This window comes from Melozone crissalis, unplaced genomic scaffold, assembly GCF_028551555.1.
Source record: "Melozone crissalis strain CALT ecotype California unplaced genomic scaffold, PUWL_Pcris_2 ptg000035l_1, whole genome shotgun sequence".
Taxonomy (NCBI): domain Eukaryota; kingdom Metazoa; phylum Chordata; class Aves; order Passeriformes; family Passerellidae; genus Melozone; species Melozone crissalis.
In genome coordinates, this window is record NW_026535813.1 from 6540618 (window position 1) to 6567499 (window position 26882).

General features: G+C 42.3%; 1 protein-coding gene across 2 annotated transcripts in view; it reads left to right on the plus strand.

Annotated features, from left to right (window-relative positions):
* Positions 1-13440: 13440 nt before the first annotated feature.
* Positions 13441-26882, plus strand: part of LOC128941413 (ceramide transfer protein-like) — a 134260-nt gene continuing 120818 nt past the window's right edge. The window contains exons 1-2 of one of the 2 annotated variants that reach the window (XM_054283168.1): positions 13441-13551; positions 16166-16300. In XM_054283168.1, the coding sequence (XP_054139143.1) occupies positions 13456-13551; positions 16166-16300 (231 nt within the window). In that variant the 5' untranslated portion in view covers positions 13441-13455. The remainder of the gene's footprint in view (positions 13552-16165; positions 16301-26882) is intronic. The other variant, XM_054283167.1, reaches the window with a different exon arrangement.

A 26882-nucleotide genomic window follows, 5' to 3' on the forward strand; every position in this document is an offset into this window, starting at 1 on the left:
TTTATGTAAAATAAAGGGTGAAATGAGATTTAGTGTGTGAACTCAAAAGTCACACATAAAAGAAAACAGGTTTCAGAATTGATGTGAGCGAGATAGTGGCATTACTCAAACAATGCATGCAGGGAAGTTGATTTTCTAAGAGAAAAGCAATAACAAAAATATTCTTATTGAATAAAATTTTTGTGTTAATTTCAGTATTTTTCCACTCAATTATGACAATAAAAATAAAAAGAAAACGTATGCAGTGGACCTCTTAAAATGTCTCTGTCTTGCGTACACTTAGTAGAGCATTTTCTTAATCTCATTTCTTCACTTTCTGTTTCATTATTTGGGGTACCACTTTGTGTGAATTCTCAAGGGAAGGGACCACTTTTTTACTTTCTGTGTACAGTGGCCAGAAAAAGGTAGAAGACTCAGGCAAATTGTGCAACTGGGCAGCACTTTTAACTGTTACATTGTACATCATGAGTAATCATAGCCATGCAAAAGCTTTGATGTTGTAGTGTGTTTTTAAGTTTCTTGTTTTTGCTCCCCCATTTTATGTATTATTCCCCCCCTGTTCTTTGTAAAATGGTTCTTCCCCCTCCAGTTTTCCCGCCACAGAGCCTTTGGCAGTTATGTTACTATGGTTACCCCTGCCCCTGTTAATTGTCAATCTCCCAAGTTACATAACTGCTCCTCCCTTATCCCACCATATAAGTAAAGTTTTCCTCCTCCCTGAGCCCAGTCAATCACCCCCCACTCCTCCCTGCTTTCTAGAACATTCTTCTCTCTGCGGGTTGTGGTTGGCTGGCGTCCCGGGGCCCCTCCTTTGTTCTATGTTTATTGGATAAGTTCTTGTGTCAGTTTTCTTATGTACCTCCCCACATGTTCCCCTATTGGTTAGCTGGGCTTCCCCTCCCGTCTCCACCCCTTCCCTGTAAAACTCTGTCTCCCCCCGTGTTCGTGGCCATTTTGCTGTGGGTTTTTCCACCTGTTGGTTTGCCCTGTGCTGCATGTGGGCTCTTCAATAAACCGACGTTTTACCCCCAGCAAGTGGTCGCCTCCTCTCTCGTCTCGTCCAGCGCGAATCCAAGTCCGCAATCCAGCCCAGCCCGAGGCCAGGACGCCAAGGGGGGCTGGCTTCCGATGCGCAGGGGCGTTGGCCGCTTCACCCCTTCAGCTAGCCGGACATAGGGCCGTGTACGCCCTCGCGCACTTTGAAACACAAACCTTTTAATTTCAGAGACAACATTTTTGAGATATTCTTGCCATGTTATTTGAATTGAGATCACTAGGATTTCCTCTGGCATGTTGCACGTATGTTGCTGAAAAAACCAGAATATAGCTTTTCAGCTCTTTTTACATTCTGTAATTTGTCTATTTGTGTGACTGATGAGAGTTTTTTGTAAGACAATGGACATATGCAATATATGCACAATCCAGCCTTCATAGAAACTGAGTAAGGTCACAATGTCCTTGAAGGACACGAAAGAAGAACATGCTCAGAAGCAGACGGTTCAGGATGTAAAGGCAGACAAAAAAACCTCAGCGAGATGCATGAAGAAGAAAGACTAACTTACATTAACTGAAAGATTAAAATGCATGTGCAGAAGGTATTAGCTTGAGGTGTGAACAGTAGAACACAGTATAAATATAGCTTGCTTTTTGCAATAAATCGGCTTCACTTGATCATATTGATCATGGTGTGATGTCCCGTTTCTGATCCTTTGCATTTTGGTGCCCAAAGAGGGACCCGAAGACGGCTATTTCACTGCTATGCAGAGGTTCAGCGACAGCCTTTGGGAGGTGGAGAAGCTGGTCGAAAGTATCCTCGCTTGCCCCAGCGAGAAATAGAGGTTAGAGCTCTGAGTGAAGATGAATTTATCTCTCCCTGATCAGGTGAGCGGCCCGGAGGAGGAGACGGGGTTGGACTATGAAAGAGATGGGGTCCGTAAACTCCTCCAACATAATCCTTTCTAAGAGAGGGCAGAAATATGATGCTTCCACTCTGAAGATGCTTATTTACTGGGCATGGGAACGAAACCTCGTTCCAGGGGCACAGGTCGCTTTTGAGGTATCAACATGGGAAGCTGTGGGTGGCATGTTGTGGGACTGTATTGCCTCAGGAGGACGTGAGGTTAAAGAGGCGTCTAAATATGCTACCCTGTGGAAAAACATCGTAGAGGTATTACAGGCAATGAAGGCAGAAAAAAAAAATGCCACTACAGCAGCTTGCGCTGCTTTTGCCCCGAGCCCCGATCCTGAACCACAGGCATTTCCTGCTAGCAAATTATTTTCAACTACATTAGATGTTCCTTGGCTCTGCCCAGGACCCTGTAGTCTGGTTCCACTAACCAAAGAGGAGCTCAAAACCTCAGGACCCTCAGATGAGAAACAGAGTCAAGAAACTGCCTCCCTCGGAGGTTTCAGCTGCCGACCTGAGAATAAAAGAATTCAGGAAAAGGGAGCAGCTGGTGGTGAAGTGTTAGAAATAGCGCATTCATCATCTGAAGATGAGGCTGAAGAAGAAATCAATTTGGGATCTACCTTGGTAGAGAAGGACTTAAAAGTTTTGGTAGACAACTTACAGAAGTTAGTAATTCAACAAAGGAATTGAGTCGCTCACCACAAGGACTATTCTTTTGAAAGGAGGGAGCTGCCAGCTATTTTGAGCTCTGTAAAGGGCTCTCGATGAGCAGAGGGGGAGGCAGATACCCCTCTTGACCATGGAAGATCAGGAGTTAGAGCTAGATCCCGAAATAGAAACAGCACAAAAAAGAAAGTGGAGGGGGGTTATCACTGAAGCAATAATAGAGGGGTCATTCTCCCCTAGTACTATAGAAGCCTTCCCTGTGGTAACTCAAGCCACTAGGATTTCCTCTGGGATGTTGCACGTATGTTGCTGAAAAAAACAGAATATAGCTCTTCAGCTCTTTTTACATTCTGTAATTTGTCTATTTGTGTGACTGATGAGAGTTTTTTGTAAGACAATGGACATATGCAATATATGCACAATCCAGCCTTCATAGAAACTGAGTGAGGTCACAATGCTCTTGAAGGACACGAAAGAAGAACACGCTCAGAAGCAGATGGTTCAGGATGTAAAGGCAGACAAGAAAACCTCAGTGAGATGCATGAAGAAAGACTAACTAAAATTAACTGAAAGATTAAAATGCATGCGCAGAAGGATTTAACCAATCATGTATTAGCTTGAGGCGTGAACAGTAGAATACAGTATAAATATAGCTTGCTTTTTGCAATAAATCGGCTTCACTTGATCATATTGATCATGGTGTGATGTCCCGTTTCTGATCCTCCGCATGTGACTGCCATGTTTAACTCACTGTTTATATCTGAATCACTGTTTTCTTTTATACTGGCAAATTCAGATGGATATGTCAAAGTCATACATCCCTGTAGTCTTGTAATCACTGTAGAAATGAACCAAAATGCATTACACTTGCTACTGTAGTAAAATAATGAGATTAATGAGATTTCTTCTTACCTTTTGAACCCCAAAAATCCATCTCTGCCACAGTAGATTAATTTTCTCTTTGCAAGTGGCCCATTCATAATTTTACATTCTTCAGAGATTATGAATAACACCAGACTGTAAATTTCCAATTAAACACTTAATTGGGATGCTCTCTGGGATTTTGTTTTCAAGTCTACCTTGAGACTTGAAAAGACATCTTCATCCAAATATGTACTAGTCTCTGGTTCTGCATATACTTGTCCTCTGTCTTTAGATTCAAAGCAGATTTACATGGTGCAAAATATCCCCACATAAATAAAACTCAGAACATGGCAACCACTGTAGTCCGGGAGGCTTGAATCTTGTTGACACAGTGGAAAAATCATTTGAGTTCTCTGTGACCAGATACAACTGAAGGAAGTTGTTCTCAGCTATAATAAAACAATACTATGCACAAGTTTGTCCTTTGGCAAATTATCCTTGCAATGATTTACTACTTTAGTATGTGGAATTTACTATTCCAAGTAGAGCAGTAAAATGCGCTACTATAAAATATGTTCATTTCTGAACATGTGACTGTCTTGTTTTAATAGACAAAGGTCTGCCAAGGAAGGTGGGAACCTTCCTGGAATGGAAAGATGTCCCCTCCCGCCAAATTATTTTAACTTTGAAAATTGCAGGGCTTTCAAGCAAAAATGTAGGCAAAGGAATAACAGTTTTTTACTATAAAAACAGAACAAACAACAACAAAACAATAACAGAAGTTTCTCATCCTCAAGCACTGTTTCCCCTTTGATGTAGTTATGACCACGGCCAGCAGGGGGCACTGTCGGCTCTAGCGAGGAAGAAGGCTGCAATGACTTACTTGCAGCCAGCTGGTGGCGCTGGTGAGGCAGAGAGAGTGCAGTAGTTTCCTCGCGGCCGGCAGGGGGCGCTCCAATGCGAGCTCGGGACCTCCCCAGGGATGATGGCAACTTGAACAAGAGTGAAGAGGTGGGGGGCAAGGAGCGATTCCCAGAGCACTCACGCGAACTGTGCTGGTCTCCCAGCGCTGGCAGCCACTGAAGTCGCAGTCAACGGGCCAGCCAGGACCCTCTCTCTCTCTCTCAAGCAACGGGCTTACAAACAGGCAGCAGGGAGAGCTCCACAGCAGTGCTCAGCTGCTGCACAGAAGTCCAGGGCCAAAACTGCACAACTGACCGTTTCCACTCCCAGCAGGGAGAAGACTGCTCATCCCCAGCTAAGAACTGCCAAACCATTACAGTGGTATGCCAGAGCGATTGGCTGCTCCTTTTATTTCTTTATCGCTGTCTATTAACCTAGAAAGCTGCCTCCTCCCCCCTTTCCAGTGTCTCCCTGGCAACAATGGCAAGAAATTCCATGAGAAACCTAACCCATAACAGTGACTAATTAAAAAATAATTAATTAATTTTATTCATAGATTCATAGTGTTATAGATGAGTAATGTAATAGTTGGCTCTCAGAATTAAGAGATAGATATATAGTAATGTGATTGTAATATGCCCTCCCCATAGACCTCTTTACCCTCCCCCTTGTAATAGCCTTAGTAGTCAGGACATTTGGAGAAGGCCAGCTTACCAGGAGGTGCAGCATAATAATACCTGACCTCCAATCAAGATATAAGAAAGTAATCTCCACCAATGGACGGCAGAGAAGGAGTTGGCTGACAAAACTTTGGGAGAGGCTAAAGATACAAAAGGCTGAGCATCCATTTTGCAGATGAGTATGTGGCTGGTAGTCATGGAGACTCCCAGCACCGAAAACTTTTTCCTTATTCAGTCCTTTGTTGCATTTTTTGTTAAGGTTTAATAAACCTTTGAAATTTTAAAAGGGAGCAGTTGTTTCTCACAATAGAATCCCAGACAAAGACTACTTGAGGCTTGGAGGGACCTCTGGAGATTGTTGAGTCCAACATCCCTGTTCAAAGTAGGCAACTAGAGTAGATTGCTGAGGATTGTGTCCAGTGTTGAATACCTCCAAGGACAGAGATTCCGCAACTTCTCTGGGCAACTTGTTCCAGTGTCTGACCATTCTCACAACAAAGACATTTCATCCTGTCCCTAAGTGGAGTTGGTTCAGATTCAGATAAATAAGTTCAGATGCAGATAAAGGTGGGAGAAAGGCAGTTTTTCAATGGTCAGTGCGTTCTTTTGAGGAAACAGCCTTGATAAATTTCCTTCATCACTCCAGATAATGCTGTAATTCCAATGTATTTTAGTCTCCAGTATAAGACCTTTCATTAAGTCCTCTCCACCCACTCACTAATCTGCAAGCCTTATGAGAAGCAGCTGAGATAATTTGGTTTGTTCAGTCTAGAGAACAGGAGACTGAGGGGAGACCTCATTGCAGTCTTCAACAGCCTCATGAGGGGAAGTGGAGGGGCAGGTTCCAATCTCTTCACTCTTGTGACCAGTGACAGGACTCAAAGAAACAGCATGAAGCTGAGTCAGGGGAGGTTTAGGTTAGCTATGAGGAAAAGGTTTTTCACCCAGAGGGTGCTTGGGCACTGAAACAGGCTCCCTGGGGAAGTGAAAACAAAACCCTCACCCAACAATGTGCAATTTAATCACAGAATCACAGAATGGGTTAGGTTGGAAGGGACCGCAGTGGGTCATCTGGTCCAAACTCCCTGCTCAATCATGGTCATCCTAGAGCACACGGCACACGACTGCATCCAGACAGTTCTTGAATATCTCCAGTGAGAGACTCCACACCCTCTCTGGGCAGCCTGTTCCAGTGCTCAGTCACCCATACTGTAAAGAAGTTCTTCCTCATATTTAGGTGGAACTTCCTGTGCATCAGTTTCTGCCTCTTGCCTCTTGTCCTATTGCTCAGCACCACCAAGAAGCCTATTTAATGTGAGGTTTCTGGGTCTTCTGATGCTGGCCTTGGTGAGGAAGGAAAATGAATCACCACTGCTATTTCTGTGCTGCCCTCATTTGTGTTTCAAGGATGTTGAAGGAATATGTCCAAGACCACTCTAATACTGCAGCTCTCAGAGCAAAATCAGACATACTCACTTGTGAAAAATGCGTATTTTATGATTAGCGTTTTGCAAATATTAAAATTAATATTATATGTGTTATGTTAGAAAGTTATGCTGTAATAATTTTCTTAAGTAGTGTGTTAAATATAGTTTTAGGTTATAACATAATGTTAAAATAGAAACGATGCTATGTTAGATACTTTTTTTAAAGAAAGGACAAGCACCGAGATGGCAGCCACAGGACATCTAATCTTTCAGAGAAAAAGAATTTATTGCTCTCTTATCAGAAGAAACTAACTTCTTCCTGCCTCGCTCAGCCCTGAAGACATCGTTAGGATTAAGAGGAAGAAGTTGAGACTGACCAGACAGAATCCTTTGTTTGAATGGAATTCATGCATCATGTATGAGGTGTATGAATATGCAACAGGCTATTGTCTTTAAGGGTTAGTCCTCTGTTAACGGTTGTCCTTTTTCTGGCTTGTTTTTCCCAGAAAAAAGTACTCGGACTGTCCGTAACTCTTTGTTCTTATTGTGTCATATTGTCCTAAATCCTAATTGTCCAAATTTTTATTACTCTCATTATATTACTAATTTTATAACCATTTTATTACTATTAAAGTTTTAAAATTCTAAAAACAAGTGATTGGCATTTTTCACACTACTAGAAAAATCCAAACAACTGTACACTGGCACAGTGACTGGACAAAAGATATCTAATTTAGAGAACACATTATTAAATTATTTACAGCTAAAAGGAAGCAGGAGGGGAAATCTACAAGGAGTCAGAAGAGATACTTTTTTGTTCTCAGCCCTTTATTAGACATTTTCTCTGAGTTAAGCAAGACGTTTTCTCTCTTTGTGTCTTTTTCTGATTCACCTCTCTTTTCTTTGGCCTCTGTAGACTAAGTCTGCCAATCTCTAGGCTGTGTCTCATTACAGAGTATGAAATCTATCCCATCACCGGCTGCAGTCTCTAGATACTGGTGTTATAAAAGATCCATCCATTTTCACAGTTTTGCTTTAGAATCATCATCTTTTGTCCAATTGTTCAGTACTACTCTGTCCCCATTTTTTTTTTGACTGCTAGAACAGCTTCTCTATTGCATTGAAAATGAACCAGAACGGGTTAAAAATTATTTAATAAAATACATATAATCCCAGGGATGAGATGTATAGGGGACACATTACTATGAGACTTAAAAGAGCTCAGTCTGTTTGCCTTATTAAAAAGAAGCTTGGGAGGTGACAAGCTTGCAGAGTTTAAATACCTCAGGGGGAATAGAGATGATGGAGAAATCAATGCTCATCTTTACTGCAGCCAGCATTGAAACAAACAGCAATGGCTGGGAGGTAAATTCAGTTACAGTTGAAGCCCATTCATATTTGAAAGGAGTGTTAAAAAAAGAGGACCGCAGCATGATATTGGCTTTCGCATTTATATATATTAGTTTTTGCATTGATCATAAGTATTCAGATATAATATCATGTATACCTTTATTTAGCTGTTTGTCAGTATAACAAAATCTATAAGTTTAACTATGTATTGCATAGTTTGTAGAAATAGTAGTGGGGTGAATATACTATATTATAGGCCTTAGCTGAACACTAGGTGTTAAAATACCTCTATGTAACCAAACAAATGGTGTAAAGTGATCATGTTGTTCCCCTTTCTGTTGACTGAATCCTCCAAGTGATAAGAAAACCATGACACAAACCAGAGGACAATTAGAGAATACAATGTTAAATTTAAGGAGGACATACTAAATCATTATCAGAGGATGTGAAACAGCAGGATGGAGACACAACAAGAAATAAAATATATTGACTTGACACACAGGATGTCATGCAGATAAGCCAAAGTCTGAAGAAGCCAAACAAAGGAGTTCCCAAAACATCAGAAAGTTCGCAAGAATGTTTGACTCATGTATGAAACATGTGAATATGCATGTACCTCAGCGATGTAATGGTATAAAGATAACACTGTTTGTATGTACCACCTTGTTCTTTGGCCGTTGGCCAGGAGCACCCTAGAGCTGGAAATATCGTACTTCTTTTATCCTATTGAAGCGATACACGGAATAAATAGACTCCACAACCAGATATAGTTATGAAGTGGGTATGTATGTCAGCACCTGGCACAAGCAAGATAGCTCTCATGAAAACTTGTGCCCTGAGCCTCGGGCTGTCCCACATCTTTATTCACAAAGGTATTCCATATGCAATACATTGCATAACTTTTCCATGCATATTCAACCCCTGGCCCTGCCTGTTCTCGCCTCGTATAGTAATCAGATCCACGCCCTTCTGGGCATGCATTGTTTGCTGTGGTGGTTGCAAGGGGGTCTCTGGTGGTCTCTGAGGCTGAAGATTGTGGTCTTCCTCATGACTGAACTTTTGAACTTTTCTCCTTTGCGCATGCGCTTTTGGTCCCTTGGTGCTTATCTGAGTAGTCTGTCGGCCTTGATTAGCTTGGAGACAGAGGAGTTCCTTTATCTGGGCTTTTTGTATCTCTTTGTCTTCTCTGGTATTGTTCTTTATGCAAGAAGCTTCAGAAATTTGCATTTTCCTATGCCCTTTTTACCATGGCAGAGGTTTCTTAAGTAAAAAGGTTAAAATTCAACACATAGTTCTACAGGCTATACTTTAAATGCTCAAATCATATTGCTAATTCAAGTGAAATCCAAAAATGTCTATTTCACTATTATTATTAAACTTTTCAAAATTCTAAGGAGTGAACTCCATTTTAAACACTAACTTGCATTCCCAACTCAGTCATCAAATCCCCTCCTAGCAAATCACAATCACAACCAGGAACAGAAACTCATGCCTTTCAAACTCATCTCACGCATTCACCAGTAGTGGTTGAATAAAGCACACAGGCTCATCTTTCCCACTTACTCCCTGAATTATCAAAAGAATCCCCTTTCGTAAGGGCTCCAGTGTGGTGAGTCCCCGGTACATTAGGAGATCTAATGTTCTCCTTTTGGTTTTTTTTACAAATGGCACATTGATTCCTTCCCAATCGCTGTCCTGGTGGCCACCCCCTTCCCTTTTGTCCTGGGGCTCTCTGTACTTTTTTCAGTTGGAGGTTGTAAAAACTGCTATTATCCTTGTCTGTACCTTTACCTTTTCCTCATCCTTTCTTTCATATACCTGATGTGCCTTTCTAACCAACTCCTGCAAGGGCTCACTGCCACCTCTCCAGCCCCTGCTCCCGCTGCATGTGAGCTCTCACCCTTCCACAACCGCCAAACTCTGCAAAATCATTTGCCTCCCTGGTGATCCAAACAAAATCCCTTCTTATATAGGGCCAGGCTTTGGTGGCACATCGTATCTTAAATCAAAGCCAGTCCCTGTATCTTACACTGTACACCAAAGTCGGTCCTTGTCCTGCCGGAGTGTCCAGATCCACCCCCCCCCCCCCCCCCACCCTGTCCAGGTCTCCGGGCCAGGCACTCCCAGCACCACAAACTCTGTAAAGCACCAGATGCTGGTGCAGCTCAGCAGGAGGGCACAGCCGGCAGCATCACAGGGACTGGCAAGTGACGGGATGTCCCAGAACCTCATGGGGGCTGGGGGCCACTGCAGCCCCTGCCCTGCAAGGGTGGTGGCATTGGGCACTGCCCGGTGTTGAGCCCACAGCTGCCCCACAGCCCCGGCTTGGGCCTGCACCTCCCCACCGGTCCCCAGCCTGTGCCACCGGTCCTGCTCTCTCGCACCTGGCCTCGGCACTCCTCACCATAGAGAAATCCCCTCAAGTCCTGAGTAGTTGGTGGACAAACCCAAATCCTCCACCCTGGCTTCATAATGACCCAGAGAGGGGTGGGGGTGTAGGAGCAATACCTCCCTGTTTTCCCTATCCTAGAAGCTGGGAGTACATAAGACTTGAAGCCGGCCCTGTATTAGACTGGAGACTTTGAAGATAAGGCAGAGAACATACCAGTTCTCTGTTTCTCTTTCCTTATCATACAGTTTCCCATTGCTATTTGCCTTAACCATATTCCTCCACATTCTCCTTCAGCCAATCCTCTTCCAAGATTCCTTCCTGACTGCCCTTATTGCCCCTTCTGGGCATCCATGTCCTTAACTGCCTCTGGGAGAATGTGCAAACCATCTCAACATTCTCCCAAAGGACCCTTTGAAGGTATTTTGGGATCCTCATCCCTATAGTTGAGACCCTTTCTCAACTTTACTGCCCCTCCAGGCATCCTGCCATGTTTTACTCCCTGGTGAGATTTCCAGTAGTCCTTTCCTGTGGACTCTTCATGAAGTCCCCTGGTCTGCCTCTCATCTGTCTGCTGGACTGTCTCAGGTACCCAATCAATCGCCCAGTGCTGGCCAGTGTCGAAGGGAGCTGGTCACCGAAACTGGGTGAGGCACACCTCCAGCTCCTCTTGCCATGTGCTGGCCCTAGATGTTGGAAGGATCCCAGATGAGCTCCCATCTTGTGTGGAAAATCACACTATGAAAAAGCAGTATCCATAAAGGAGACAGAAGAGCCCTGAAACTTTATTCAGATAAAGAGAGAGAGTCCACTGGGGCACATGTCTGCAGGGTTTTCTCTCTTGAGGTTTTGGAGGACACAGCCTCCATTATCCTAAACTCCTGGCAGCATGTTGCCCTCTTCCTTTCCCCATTGGCTGAGGTACTAGGAAGCCTACCCAAACCGCCTACCACATATTCCCCCTTGAACCTGTCATTTTACCCCAAACTTCAGAAGTTCAGGCTTGTGCAGACCCACTTGGCTGTTTCAGAAGCCAAGCTGTCTGGGCTCTGTAACAAACCTGCTGCTTGTAGTAGAGACATTAAGACCTGTTTCAAAGATGTTAACACCCATACCCTCACCCATCAAATTTTTTGTAAAGACATTAGCACACATCTTCCCTATCCTTACCATAACTGTTTTTGGGTCCCAAAGTGATGGAACTTTGTCACCACCTGCTGTTATCCACAGTTTTTGAAATTCTCTCTAAATTTCCTCTTCCCTTATAATTACTCTCATTGTTTCATCTGAAGACTGTGTGATCCTGTACAGTCTTCAAGCTTATATACCGGGGATTAGTCCTGACAGTCTGGTAATACCTAGGCCACCATCTCTTGTGCTGAAATAAAGGATGGCATCAGATATACTTGAAGGCAAATGCAACCAGTTCATGATGGCAGATCTAAATGCCAAATCAAGACTCAAGGTCCATGGCTTTCACACCAGCCTGGTCTGCCAAATAGATCAATCTGGGGATAGTATATCCTTTCAAGATGTCTACCTTCTGAAATGGTTTTAAAAGAGCCTTTTCAATCTGGTGTAGCCAATCTTCCAGTTTTCCCAGTAAGTCTGGTTTTGACATTTCTACCCATGGATCAATGCAAAATCACAGGTATTTCTCAGTTAGCAGGATCAGTCATATTGAGGGGCAGGCCATTAATTGTCCCTGGTGGACAGTCACTGATAGTATATGAGTCCTTGATAGGCTTGATATAGAAGTCATAGCACTTCTCCCCTTGCATCCTGAGGCCTGTAAGATCACAAAAAGCATTTAAGATTTCAATATTTCTCTTCATTCTCTCCCATGATCCACTTAACAAAACAAGGTCATCTGGAAAGGTCATAAATGTTAAATTTTTCTCACAATATTGGTAACCATATCCCTCCTCTTCAAGCTTCCACAGCAGAGGGTCCACAGCTAGGTTAAAGAGAATCTGAGACATTGAATCACCAATTCCCACTCCAAATCCTGATGGGATCTGACTGCTCATCCCTCAGGTTGATATACGTCTTGATGCTACCATACATGCTTGCAATCAGAGCAATAATATGATGGTCCACACCCTTCTGCCATGTCTGGGATGATACCAGAGAGCAACCAAAGATGGAATAGCTCCATTAACTGGAACTGGATCTATTTTAATAAGATCCCTCAAACTAAGATTTCTTTCACTGTGACCACAGCTTGGAATGCCATTTGGCCAACTGATCAAAAAACACCAAGGCCCTTGAATGTTTCAGGTAATTTCCATCTCAACCTAAACACCATGTGCACCTTGTCAAGAGGGATACTGCATCTCAGGGATTCCACCACATCCAGGATATTGTTGGTGCAGCCAGATGATAGGGAGGAAGCAACCTATAACAGTCTCTGGGCAGAAGTCAACTCAATTACCATGAAGGCATTCCAGCAGGACCACAAGGAGGTGTGACATCTGCAGCTCTGCCCAGCTAGTAACTATGGTCGTGTCTTAAGTTATAATTCCTCCGGCCAGAAAGGTTTGCCACACACCTCCCAAATCCTGATGGCTTGAAATAGTGGACGGCAATACTATTTCTCTCAATCTAGAAAGTGAGCAGAGCCAGAGAAATGCTTTACCTTAGTAAAGAAAGGGTCCTTCTCCCTCACCCCCCTTCCAAAAAAAAAAGGCAAGCAAACATCGCCCTAAGCAGTACCACTGCTCTCGTCCGGCGGCAGAGAAAACAGAGCTCCCCACCTCATCGAGTTACGAAGGCGAAACCCACCGCTAACTTCACAGAAACGACGAAGTCAAGATGGCGATCACCCGGCGACGGGAGAGAACCGCTGTAGCGGACTGCGTCTCCAAGAGCCAATTGTAGCCAGCCTTACTGCTGAAAGAAAGAAGACTACAACTCCCGGCAGCCGCCGCGCGGCCCGGCTAGGGGACCTGGGAGGGAAGGCGAGGCGCGGAGGTAATAAATAGTGGCACGGAGCACTCGTCTTGTGTAAGATGGTGGTGGCTGCTACGTTCTAAGTGGAATGCGTGGCAGGCAGACACGTACTTGTCTCCTCGCCGCCTCTGTGTTGTGGTTTTAGCCGCGGGTAGGGGCTGTGAAGCAATAGTGAGAGGGAAATCCAGGCTTGCGTGCCTCGGTGCCGGCCGGTTGCTGGTGGTACTACTCAAGAAGAGCTAGCTGCTCCCGTCCCTTCAGCAGGAAGCTGAGGCTGCTGTGGGCGGGGACCGCTTGGTTCTTCCCTGTTCGGCTATGTCGGACAATCAGAGTTGGAATTCCTCTGGTTCCGAAGACGACCCCGAGACAGAGCTCGGGCTGCCCGTTGAGCTCTGTGGGGTACTCAGCAAGGTAAGCTGCGTGTCCTCCTCCCCGCAGCCTGTGCCTGACGGCCTCGCTTCCCTTTTCCGCGTCGCACTACAGTCCCCCTCCTACAGCTTGGCCCTAACCCTAATTCTGAAGCTGGCTGTCAGCCCCGGCTGCCTGTTTCCTCCCCACCCCGCTATTCCGGAGGATCAGGCTAAGGCTCCTGCGTCCCCCGGCGCCCGTGGAGGGGCCTGGTTGGGGCGTGGGAGGCGCTGTCATGGCCAATGCAGCCGCCACCTGATGGCGCGGAACCTGCTAGGCAGACGCTCCGGCGTCCGGCACAAACCCCCCGCGCCCCCTCCCTCAGCCGGAGGCACCACCACATCCCCCCTGGACCAGGGGAGGAGGAGGCTCGCATCTGCTTAGTACCTGTCTGTCCTTCCCCCACCCCTCGCAACCTTCGAGAGGCGGCATGAGGGAGCAGTTTCTTGAGGAAGAGTCGCGGGTGAGGCTTCAGCCGCGCGCGGCTGGGGGAGGGGTTGGTGGCTGGCTGTATCTGCTGCCCCCATATCGAGCCTGCTGGCTGGCTGGCGTAAGCTTCCGGAAAGAGGCCCGCGAGGGGGCAGCCAGGTACGCGCGAGGAGGTGTCTCGTCTCCCCCGCTCCTTAGGCTTCTGGCTGAAGCTGACATCAATCCTGGGTGTGGTCTGGAGCCGCGACATCACACATCCCTGCCTGGGAGCTTCCTAAAGGCAGGCGCTGCTCGTGGTCACTTCCCAGAAGCAGGCTCCAGCACCAATGGCACAATCTTTGGTCCAACTATCAAAACAGGGCCATAAATTACCCCTTCAGCGGGAGGTACAGGAGGTGGGGAGGAGTGGAAGAAAAATTACATTGAAGTTTATCTCCCCTTTTAAAAATAAGCATCACTTTTTGCTCTTATATCACTGAAAGTTAAATGACTTGCAAATATGTGTTGGATGATACTGGGAAACTTAAGGAGTGTTTTAACACTGAATATTGAATTACTAAGTTTGAAAGCAGATTTTTTTTTAAAAAACAGAAAATACTTAGAGAATAAAGTTAAAATATCTTTATAATTAAAGCACTATGTTTTGAATTTCTTTCCTATGCAATAAGGCCAGACACAGACCTGTGTAGAAGGCACATATCATAGAGTACTGAAATTATAAGTAGGCCCTGGATGCTGAGAGGAGCTGTGATGGGGCTAGTACTCTTTTGTGAGGGACTCTGTGAACTCCTTCAGTCTTGAAAATATTTCTAAGCCTAGAGATGGGAGGAACAGCTCAGGGGAAAGAAGGCCCTTGGTTCTCATCTGTAAAATCTTAAAATCTAATAAGTTCTAGTGCTGTATTTTACTGGTGTAGCAGGTGAAGCCATGGCTTCTCCTGACATTCTGTAGCTTATATACATGCAAATGTTTCTGGATGATTGTGCTGAGTGTAGCTGATGCTGCCTTTTCTGTGAGAACATGGAATGGAATATGAATAGCCGAGTATGGTGAAACCTGTTGCAGTGAATATGCTTGAGGGACATTTACCTTTTACTAGTTGATGCCTCAGCGATACCTGAGACAAGCCAAATAAAATCAAATGGTAGCATACCAAGCTTTCTACTAAAGAAATAATTACTTTTAATAATTTAATGCATATAATTACTTTTTAAATCAATAAAAGTAGGCTACAGTTCTCTGTGTATGCACTACTGTTTCAGTTCTGCCCTTTGGTAAAGAGCAAAGCTTTGGACGAAATGGAATAATTTGGTAAGAGAATCTTATTACAAGTTGTGAGACTGGAAGGATTGCTGGCTCTAAACATTTTGGGTGCATGTGTGGGGAAAGGGGCAGGTTGGGCCTTGCCTTTTGTGAGGCAATGCACTGCCCTGTACACCCCACTCCCCCGGGCATGTATTCCAGCCCTGCAGTAGCATCCAATCACTGGCATGTTGGAAGCAATGCCCCACACTCTACCCCTGGAGCCCCAGTCTAGCCCCAGAGGGCCAGATGACCAGAAGGACCCAGGAAAGCCAAAGGGTATTTAAGCCAGAACATGAGGTGAGCACATCTTGACCCTACCTCCTCTTGGAATTTCTATCAGCTGAACACTGCTGGAACTAGGATTGGTAGTTATATTTGTTCTTTTCTATATCTCTTCTGTTTTATTTTAATTCCTTCTTCTCCGAGTTTTGAGTAACTTAAAATCAGACTGGTTTGGAGTTTGCTAAGTTGAATGGGCTAAGTTTATGCTTTGTGGAATGTTTTAAACTTTTGCCAAAGTTCTCTGATTTTCTGAAGTTGCCAGTAAAGTTTCTCTTGTTATTTTGACCTCTTGAGAATATCTTGTCAGTATTTCTCCCTTGCATCTAACTCAGAGTACATGAAAAACTGTAAGCCCTTTTAACAGTCTGTTTGAACAAGTTTTCTGGGTCCTCACAGAAGTGTATCCTACTGGTCTCTAAAAGTTTCAGAACTCCAGTGTGTTGGGTTTTTTTCCTATTGTATATCCTGCATACAATTTTATGGTGAATATAAAGAAGGAACTTTGATGTGGAAGTGTCTTTCCTGAAGCCTGAGAAATACCAGCCAAATTTTTTTTAATTGTTGTTTTTTTATTAGCTGATCTTTGAATTTTTTTTTACAGTGGACCAATTACATTCATGGGTGGCAGGATCGATGGGTAGTTCTGAAAAGCAACACACTCAGTTACTACAAGTCTGAAGATGAAACGGAGTATGGCTGTAGAGGTTCTATCTGTTTGAGCAAGGCTGTGATTACAGTAAGTGCTATTTCAGTACTGACATATTTTTGGGTGTTGCATATTTGTAGGCTAATGTCTGGTGATAGTAAACATGGGTATGGCAAATAAATTCTTGTAGGTTGTTTAATATTAAGGTTAGTTATATTAGTGCAACACTGTGGAGCTGGGGAAAGAGGATACTAATAACAAAACAAGCTGATTTTATCTGAGATTGCAATATGAAGCTTTTCATATCTGTTATCTTGGAGGTTTCTGTGGGTAGGGATAAAGTTTGCTTCTGGAGGAGGTGGAGTTTTCCCAAGGGTCAGCCTAAGACCCTGGACCAACTTTGCAAAGGCGTCAGCATCCATCACAGTCTTTATACTTTGCTTTAGAAAGAGAGAGTAGTATTTCTTTGACTGTACTTTCTGAACATAATTCTGTACAAAAATTGTGGAAGAAAATGTTGTGCTATTTTATTTCCTTCTCTAAAGGGGGAGTGCTGTTTCTGCCTAATGTTAAAAGATCCGGCATTATGCTAGTAAGAATAAAGAGCCTACATATAAGTGAAATCTTATAAAGATGAACTTGCCTTAGAAGATAAAGAAGAAAAATATTTTTGTAGCTTTCAGAGTTATATATATTAATTATGACTAATGCTTGCCAAAAAGCATGCTTTTCTGTGTTACTGTTAAATAGCCAGGTATTTGACTGGGGGAGGGGGAGAAAGCTGGACTTGTGTAGCACATAACTTCCTAGAGCAGTAGTGTTAAATCCTAGTATTTATGTTCTTATTCCACCAAATGCTTTGCTTTCAAACTGAATTGAGGATGACAAATAAGAAGTTCCCTTTACTAATATTCAGCTTAAAAATAGATGTGGTTTTTTTTTTTTTAAACACAGTTGGATTTGGAAAAAAAAGACTGGACTGATGGCATCAACTTTATGTATTTTGGGAAAAAGATTGTGAAGAAAATACAGATTTTTACATTTAGATGTCTGACAGGTATTGTAGTCATCTGAAAATTAAAATAGATTGCCTGATTTCATTCAAAGCTCTTTTTAAAGCTGCTTAAACTTTTAAACTTGCTCAAAATTTTATTTTTTTCAGAAATTTATGGTGCACAGCAGCAGCATCTAGAAGTGCTCATTTAAGTGTACTTCTGGTAGCCTGTAGAGGTACTAGTCTCTGATCAGGACTTTCAAAAAGGTGTTTTATTCACTAGTAAGAGGCATAACATGTCAACCAGGCAGAGACAGGAAGGTGGTGGCAGGGAGGTAGGCCAAGAGATGTCTGGAAATGTGCTGTAGAGTACATCTCAGCAGCTTGAATTCTAGTTCTGGTGGTGGAGAATATAGTAATGCTGATATTGTTTTGGGAATGTTTTGGTATATTGTGCTTTGGGAAGGAAAGTTGGTGAGCTCCTTTTCTTATGACTAGGAAGTGTGTAACACAAACTTCTTGCAGATAGTGTTTTTCCTCTCTTTTATCTGGCACTTGTTGCATCTGGTAACTTGGTGTTGAATTGTTGACTCACCCCCTTTCCCCCCAGTTCTGGAGCTTCTTGAGTATATTGAGAAAAGATAAAAAGTATTTCTCAAAATTATTCTGATATTTTAGTTGTTTTATTTTCATTCAGAATCATGTTTGGTGACTGGTATTTGATAGTTTAATTGCTTGTAGTATGAAATGGCACATTTAAAACCTGGTAAACTGCTGGTAATTATTTCTAGTTGCAGTTAGTAATTGCTATGTAAGTATTAAAGGTTCAGGAATGCTATTAAGTCATGTGTCTCTAGGATACAGAAATTTACTTTCTCAGAATGAATGCTTCTGGTTTGATAGTTTGGTAGCAAATTATTTTTTTTTTAAAACCTGTTTTCTATAATAGAAAATTAATTATGATAATTGTTTATTCTTCCTGTAGTAGATAGGTAATCTTTATTTTCATGTCCTTGTAATGTCTTAATATAAGCTTACTAACATGTATCTAAATGCATAGGAGAATACCAGTAGTTGCTAAAATGTGTAGATAATAATGAAAAGCTATTTTTGTTATCAGTGGAACTTATTTGTTACTGTATGTTTTGTGATGACTTTGGTAGAGAAGTTTGGTTTTTTAGTGACTTAATGTTCAGTAGCACTGATCTGATGTAATTGGGATCCTCATCTTGAATATTTGTCAATAGTCTCACTATACTGTAAGTATAGTTTTCCTTAATCTCACTAATCCAGTCAGGCATAGTAACTACCTGTCTCCTAACCTTCTGTATTGCAGGAAATTTTCCTTAAGTTCAAAGCAGGCTATGAGTGGTATGAAATGGTGTTGATTACCGTAATGTTTCCTTGTAGGAGAGGGAGGGGACTGGATTCTCATGAAACCTTCTTTAAGGTGCTCAGATTAGGTATACCCATTTGTCTGATGGGAGATGTAAGGATTTTCTGTGTGTAATTAATGCTACTAGTAGTATAGAATGTCTATGTTTCATTGATGTATAAGGATACATTTGGAAAACTGGTCTCATTGTGTAGTCTTACTGTACTTTCAGCAATGAAGATAAGCCTTATGATAAATCATAAAATTAGGAGACGTGAATGCTGCATTTGGAAATCCTCAGATTCCTGTGACAATAGTCTTTAATTGAATGGAAAATGTGGCGTCTGGTTGGACTATATTAACCACTGTGACCGAGAAGCTGATTTCTCTGTAATAGAGGACTAAAGGATTGTAACACGCCAGAACATCTAAATGTAAGGGGGTAAACTGAGGTTCCTTTACTTTGGGTCAGTGCACAGAAGAAATACCAACCAGATAGTCTCAAGAGGTCAAAATTACACAAAAGTTTACAGGTAAAATATAAAAATCAAGGAAGTTTGGCAAAGGATTTAATACAACATCCAATTCAACATAAAACACTTATCATAGCATTAACTTAGCTGATTTAACTTAGCAACCTTTAAGCTGTTTATTGTTACATTACCATGAAAAGAGAATTAGAAGGAGAAGAAAGAAAGACAAAAAAGATATAGAAAAACACACATCTAGCTACCAACTCCTGGGTTCCAGTGTGTATTCCAGGAGGAGGCAGGGTCAGGCACATGGTCACGTCATGGTCAGCCTTTTAAATCCCAGGGCCTCCATGGACCCTCCTCTCAGGTGGGACTTCTGGTCATTCAGCCATTCAGGAGCTGGGTTAGGGCAGTGTAGCACTGCCCCGGTGTACCCTGATTGACAGACACTGTGGGACTGGGATGCTGGCTCTATGCCTGGGGAATGGAGCATTTCACTGCCGTGCCAAAGCAAGGTCTGACCTGTCCCTTCCATCACACACACATACATCCCAAAATGTCTCGAGACATCAATTTTTTCCAGTCTCTGACAAGGATGAATATTCTATTCTTACTGGATTACGTTAAATAATGAACTCTCAAGAACTAGCCATGTGAATTAACTTATGAAAGAAGGCACTGAAAGTCCATATATTATGCTATGTTGTGTTTTACATTATCTGGCTAAAAGCCTCAAAGGTGTTTAATTAGTTTATAACAGAGAGGAGGCTTGAACTCAAGTTGAAAGTTCTGCTGTGATCAAGGGATGAGAAGGAATTATGGGTATTATTAAAAAGTTGATGTATGCACAGATTCAAGTTTTTTTCTATTACTCTAGCTTGGACACACTAAATTAGTGCTGCAGTTGGGTGAAAGGTTTTATTAAAAAGCTAAGCTGTAAATCCATGCCCTGAGCAGAAGTACCATAGCAATAAATTTGTAATACTTGCTAGTTGCATGTGGAAGTATTGCTCCCAATTGTCTGAGGTTGGAAAACTATGTTTTAGTATGAGAACACTTCATTAAATAATTGATTTCCTCTAACTTGATGAAGTACTTTCTCAGCCTTAATTGCTGCTAAAAAGATGACTTGAGTAAATGAAGATATAGAATACAAGTCCTAACTAGATAGGGGTGTATTTAGAACACAAGGCAATTATACTTTTAGGCTTTGGTGTGAGCTTTAAATAATTTAATAGTTACATCCAGATTGGTAGAAAATCTTGGTTAAATGGGAGAGAAATCTGAATGGTGATGGTAGACAGTGCACCCAAAAAAACGTTGCAGAGGCACATGTGGTCAAGAATGCTTATTCATACATGAAAGGCCTGAGGTGATTGTATTCTGGAGTGGAAAATGCCAAAGAGCAATAGAAGAGTGAGGGGAGAGAAAGATTTGATGCCTAGGAGATGAGATGGAGCTGCTGTTGGTGAGACAGGCAGAAATTGTTTGCAACATGGGATTCTCCTGGACAATAATTTGTAGCATTCACATACTCAGTACAAATATGTATATGAATATTACAGTCTGAGTTATCTGAACCAGCAGTGGCTGGGTTGATGTTCAGAGTGAAAATGTCAGAATATTGTCCTGTATTGATCAAAATACTGTATGAAGTACTAATATCCTTGGCAAGCAAAATGCAAATATTTGGCTGGGTGAAAAACTGGAAGATTTCTTAGTATGTATTGAAGAAATTAGGTCAGAAGTGGAAAAGTACGCATTCAGATCAGTTTAAATGAGACTGGTAATCATTATGGAATTCTTTGTCATAATATGACCAGTATGGGTGAAAAAATCAGTAATTTATGAAAGTATTAAATAACAAAATATTTTTGCATTATGTAATATTGCTAAAATATTCAGCTTTAGTACTTGAATAAAATCATATCATATAGTCATAGAATATCCTGAGTTGGAAGGGACCCATCGGGATCATCAAGTCCAATTTCTGGCCCTTCACAGGACATCCCAAGAGTCACACCATGTGCCTGAGAGTGTTTTCCAAAAACTTCTTGAACTCTTTCAGGCTTGGTGCTGTGACCACTTGCCTGGGGACCCTGTTCCAGTGCCCAACCATCCTTTGGGTGAAGAATCTTTTTCTAATATCCAACCTCAACCTCCCCTGACACAACTTCATGCCATTTCCTCGGGTCCTGTCGCTGGTCACCAGAGAGGAGATCAGTGTCTGCCCCTCCTCCTCCCCTCACAAAGAAGTTGTAGACTGCAATGAGGTCTCCCCTCAGTCTCCTGGCTGAACAGACCAAGTGACCTCAGCTCCTCCTTTAGACATGAACTTCAGTTGCTTCTTTTGCCATGTTCCTCCTGAATTGTAATCAGTGTTGTTTAGATCAAATCTTCTAGCATGCTTCAGCTACTTAGTCTGTTTGCCATGTCTTTCCACTCAGTTGAAGTCTACCATTCTCCAGTTAAGAGGACCAGTTAAACAGAACTTGCTACTCCATGTCTCCAGATGCTAAGAACATCGATTGCATTGTGATTAGAGTCTAATAAAGTCTTAAAAGTTTAAATTGCAGGAGAAAAGTTGTTTCACAATTAAATATGTATACATATATAGACTGACATCAGGTCAGTTTTAAACAATGAAAGCTTTTAGGCTGACATTTGTTAGCAGTATACTTTGTGCTTATAATTAGCTCTTACAGGTTGTTAATTATCATTATACATTAGTTCTTATACACTAACCATTATCATTACATATTCAAAGCAGTCAGTCTTTACCACTTTTATCCTAAATTAGCGGCAATATGCAGTACCATGGAGCAAGTGCCATATAGCTGGCTTGATAATGGTCTTGATGGTCCTAGTTGTTGAGGTCGAGGCGACCTGATGGGAGGATGTGACACAAACAGGATGGGGACAGTAGTGGTAGCACTACATTTATAGAAATGCTTGTACAGTTGTACTGTATCAAGTTGCTTATGTTTGGATTCAAAGCAAACTAGTCTTTGTCTTTTTAGTATGCTGCTGTGTGCAACCAGTCTCTGTCCTAGCTGCAGCTCTCCTGCTTTCATAGAATGGGAACTTTCCATTCCCAGTACTGTGAGTCTGAGTCCTGAGTGCTGTACTCTTTCTGACAGCACAGCATAGAACTTCAAAGCATGACTTTGCTCTTATGGTAGAGTATCCTCCTGAGTGTTGCCTTGTGGTTTTCTTGTGAAATCCATATTGGATTGTTGGTGTATGTACAGCTTTTGTATCTTTCATGGTATACTGCAGTACACAGTATGAGATACAACAAAGACAGCTAATTGATACACAGATAGTGATTTTGAGGGTGCAGCAGTCTATAGGATTTCTGTTCTTGTATTTGTCCTATTAAAACTAAAATAAGTGATACATGGAGTTTCTGCATTCTCTAAAGTTCATATGAAGCTGTCTTGCTTCCTGCCCGATTAACAACTCTAGCTTCTTCCTTTATATGATGGGATTCCTAATGAGTTTAACTTGGCAATTTCACATCAGTTCTTAGCTGTTGTTTCTCCAGGTGGTATAATTCAGATTTTTTTTTCCCTCTATGGCTAATATATGCTGCTGGCAGATATTATAAATATTTTTCTCCTAATGAATACCTGAGAAGCATCATTTGCGTTTTTCTGCAGTTCTCTGGTTTAATTCGCACCAAGGTGACAACATGCATACTTCCATTTTCAGTATTTCATATCATGAAATGGTTTAAGTAGGAAGGGACCTTAAAGATCATCAAATTCCAACCCCCCTGCAAAGGGCAGGGACACCTTCCACTAGACCAGGTTGCTCAAGTATCCTGGTTTAGGGCAAATTTTGGAGAAAACCTCCAATAGGGACACCCCCAGAAAGCAAACCCACATGGCCCCTCCCCCCCAACCAGTTTGAGAAGAATTTCCTCAGAGAGAAGTGGAAAAAACCCTGTTTCTTTAACAGGCAAAGCACTCCCCAGCACAAAAAATTAACACCAGATGACAAAACTCATTTGCTGCTCTGAAGAGATGACAAATTCAGAAAGTCTCTCCTGGGAGTGGTTGCTCTGTTATCAGTCCCTCTGGAGCTGGGAAAGGCTGCTGCCCAGAGTAGGCCCCGACAAGTCACAGAGTGCGAGCTCTCAGTGTTTCCCCAGATCCCAGTCCGGAGCAGGTTCGAATGGTTCCAAGAAAAGGGAAAACAAAACAGGGAAAACTTGGACTGCCTCAGCTAGCTAAACTAACTGACTAGCAAAAGGAAGGCTGTGTTCTGCCCTGTCTGTGCCCAGACACCACAGTGTTCCCGCAGACTGTGGAGGAGTGAGTGAGGCTGATAACAAATCTCCGTGCTTCTTCTTCTCCCCTGCCTTGCTGTCAGAGCCAGTCTTGAAGGCACAGAATATAATATCCAGCATAAACAGAACACACGATTGGAGATACAAGCATCATAACATCACCTTAGGACATTAAGTCATTCCTGGAGTTAACAGATAATTATCACTAAACAAAAGTTATGCCTTTAATAAAGCCGAGGGTTCTTTAGACTGTGTTCAAACAGTACAGGCCCATTGGTTATATCCTCATTTCTTGTAGTGTGTATTTGTGAGTGACCATGACACAAACTCAGACCGGCAGGGAACCTGAATCGTTTATTCAAAGAAACTAGATGGTTTTATACCCTTTTTCAAGGCACAGTATTTCCTTACAGGGTAATTCTCACTATGTGACCTGTTCCATGTTGCCATGTCAGCAATGTGCTTTCTAAATGTCCTTCTATGGGGTGATCATGTGCTGTTCACCTATCTGTCAGCTTCTGGCAAGCTCTTCTCCTGCAGGGGTCTGCCGCATATCACCTTGTCCCCCCAAGGTCAGGTGGAGACAAGCCTCTCTGTGCTGCCATGTGCTTCTGCAGGTGGGGCCCACAGCCCACAGCTCAACTTCATCCCATCTCTTCACAGAACTCCCTCTTTTTTGTTTTATATAAACAAAAATCATGAAACAAAACACTAATATTAGAATGTTTGGCTCACCTCCCAAACCAAACAAACTCCATTCCTCACAAAAGCAGTATCTTTCCTGTGAACAGGGAGATACATGAAAACACCCAATAACTGGTAACCGCACACATCTCCTTCCTATGAATGGAGACAATGATTAAACGGATAGAACCTTGAGAAACAACTTAAAATTGTCTAAAACCTTTACCATCACCTAGAGTCTGAAATTGCTGGGGAGTCCCATTTCACAGTGAAGACTCGGAGAGACTTTCCCAGGAAAAACTTTCAAGTTTACCTCGAAAGAGGGTCCAGCTTTTATAAGATCAGATGGGCAAGTGAAAGTGATTTGATTATACTTTTAGTGCAGAAACACCTGGGTCTGATGGTATAATCCCCAGTCACCCAGGGCTAGGGCTTGGCCAGAGCCTCAAGCCTTGACTGAGAGGGTTTTCCTAAAATACCTACAAAATTTCCAAAAAAACTTAATTAGTTGAAAAGGTATCAATTGTAACATGAATGTATTTCAGTTTACCGAATTTAGGGGTATGTGTAACATCGGTCTGCCAGATTTCTAGAGCTTGAAGTCCCTGGGGATTAACTCCGAGGGCAGGCCAAGGGTGCCGCCTGTTGACAGTTGGCACAGGCTTGCATAATTTGCCATGCTTGCTTGTGTGTAAGCTAGAATTGTTTTCGAAGAGCTGCTGCACTCTGGTGAAAAAACCCATGTGACAGACGTGCCTGAGAAAAAACATCCGGCACAACAATGGCCCCAGCTAACTGGTCTGCACGGGCATTACCTTCAGAGATGGGGCCAGGAAGACCAGCATGGGAATATATGTGTAGGATATACTACCTTTTTGTATGCAACTGCACTGCAAAATGCAAATGTAGTAATTGAGAAAAGAGTAATGGGTTAGTTACTTCTTTGATATGAGCTTCTTCTATTCTTGTCACAATACCTGCAACATAAGCAGAGACAGTAACAATGCTAAGCTCATCTTGAAATTTTTCAAAAGCCTTAACCACAGCTGCTAATTCTACCAGTTCAGAAGAACCGTGAACTACTTTTATATCTTGTAGCCACTGCCTGTTACTTCGTCACACTATTACAGACCGCCCAGTCTTCCCAGAGCCATCTGTAAACACTGTGCAGGCATTGCCGATTGAAATTGAGGAACAGTAAGCATTTTGAATAAAATTAAGATAAAAATTGACAAGGATGCCATCAACTTTTCTATGACCCTGTTAAGCACTTAACACTTGTGTGATCTGTTCTAAGGCTCTGGATGTCAGGATGCGAGGGGAAGTAAGTTCAGGATTCCCTTTGAATAATTGGGAAAGGGGGTAGAGTTGTTCAGTTGTAAAACCCAATAAAGGGTGTGTACCTGTCATAGTTGAGACTGTCATAATACAAAGCCACACAGTCCATTTTCAGAAGGCTTCAAACTGTTTTTATTATAGCATGCATGCTTTTTATACCTTCTTACAAAACTCATAAGTTTACACTTTATTAATTGGTCATGAAAGACAAACAAAGTGCTTATTGGAATAGACAGTTGCAGGTTTCGCTTATTTATTCTTCTTTCTTTCTTGGTTTCTATGTCAATGACCTTGATAGAAAATTCTTTCAGGGGTAAACATGGATCCTCTTATCAAACTTCTCTCTGGCTCACAGAAGTCGCTGTAAAACCTCTTCCACAATTCCCCCTTTTTTTATATTTGAACCGCAAACACAACTGCTAAGGACTTTTGCAGGGCCCTTGCAAAAATCCAAGCAGACAGGAAACACACAAAACAATGATGACAACCACCAGCAAAATTAACAACCCAACTTCCAACAATACTCCAAACTGTTCAACAATACCCCAACTTGCAAGGAAACCACTCAACCATTTCCATCCTTCATTCACCTGCAAATTACTAACTTCTTCCTTCAAATCCAAAACTCCTGTGAACTGATCCACTATGATCTAACAAGCCCATACAACACATATCTTTAAAATCCTGATGTTCATAACCATGCACAAACAATAAAGATGTACCAACAAGGCACATAGAAAATGAATTTTCAAATGCTGTTACAGACCCCGCAGTCCCTTAATGACACATTTATGGCAGGATGACACTTTCACTTTTAGTTGAATAGATTTTTCTCCACACAGAATTAGAGACCAAGTCATCTGCCTAGTCACCACTTAGAACTAAGTAGCATCCACTTAACTTTACAACCAGTTGCTGCTATCATAATGGGCAACTAACCTAGTTGTTTGAAGTATGGAACCTCAACAACTAATTCAAAATCCTTATGCAAAGGCAACACTTCTCCCCTAGGTACATTAAATTCCCCTATTTTGGGAACGTTGATGCCATGCAAAGGGAGATGGTACAAGACACGTTACTCAGCACTACCAGCCTCTCTGTAGAAAAATACAAAGAACATAAGTAAAGGTAACATCCACCAATTTAAATTTGAGTTTTCAGTGTGAGTCAATATCCCCATTTACTCTGCCTTCAATTGTCATCTTCACAGCATGTTCTTTGAGGGTCCATGCTTCAATCCAGCTGTGGAACCACCCATCCTATTCTTTCCTATATACTCCAAATAAGACTTAGCACAACGAGCAAAAACCCTATGAGGGCCATTCTCTGTCAGAACACACATATCCCTTCCTTCACGTTAATTCCACTGAGCCAGTCCACCTTCCAGTAATCAAATCTTTAACCCATACCTTAATATTTTTATGAACATTTGACTATTTAGAATTCAAAGAAGAAAATATATACAATATAGGAGACAGTTGTAAATTGGGTAAAGGACATAAAAGTTTAGCACA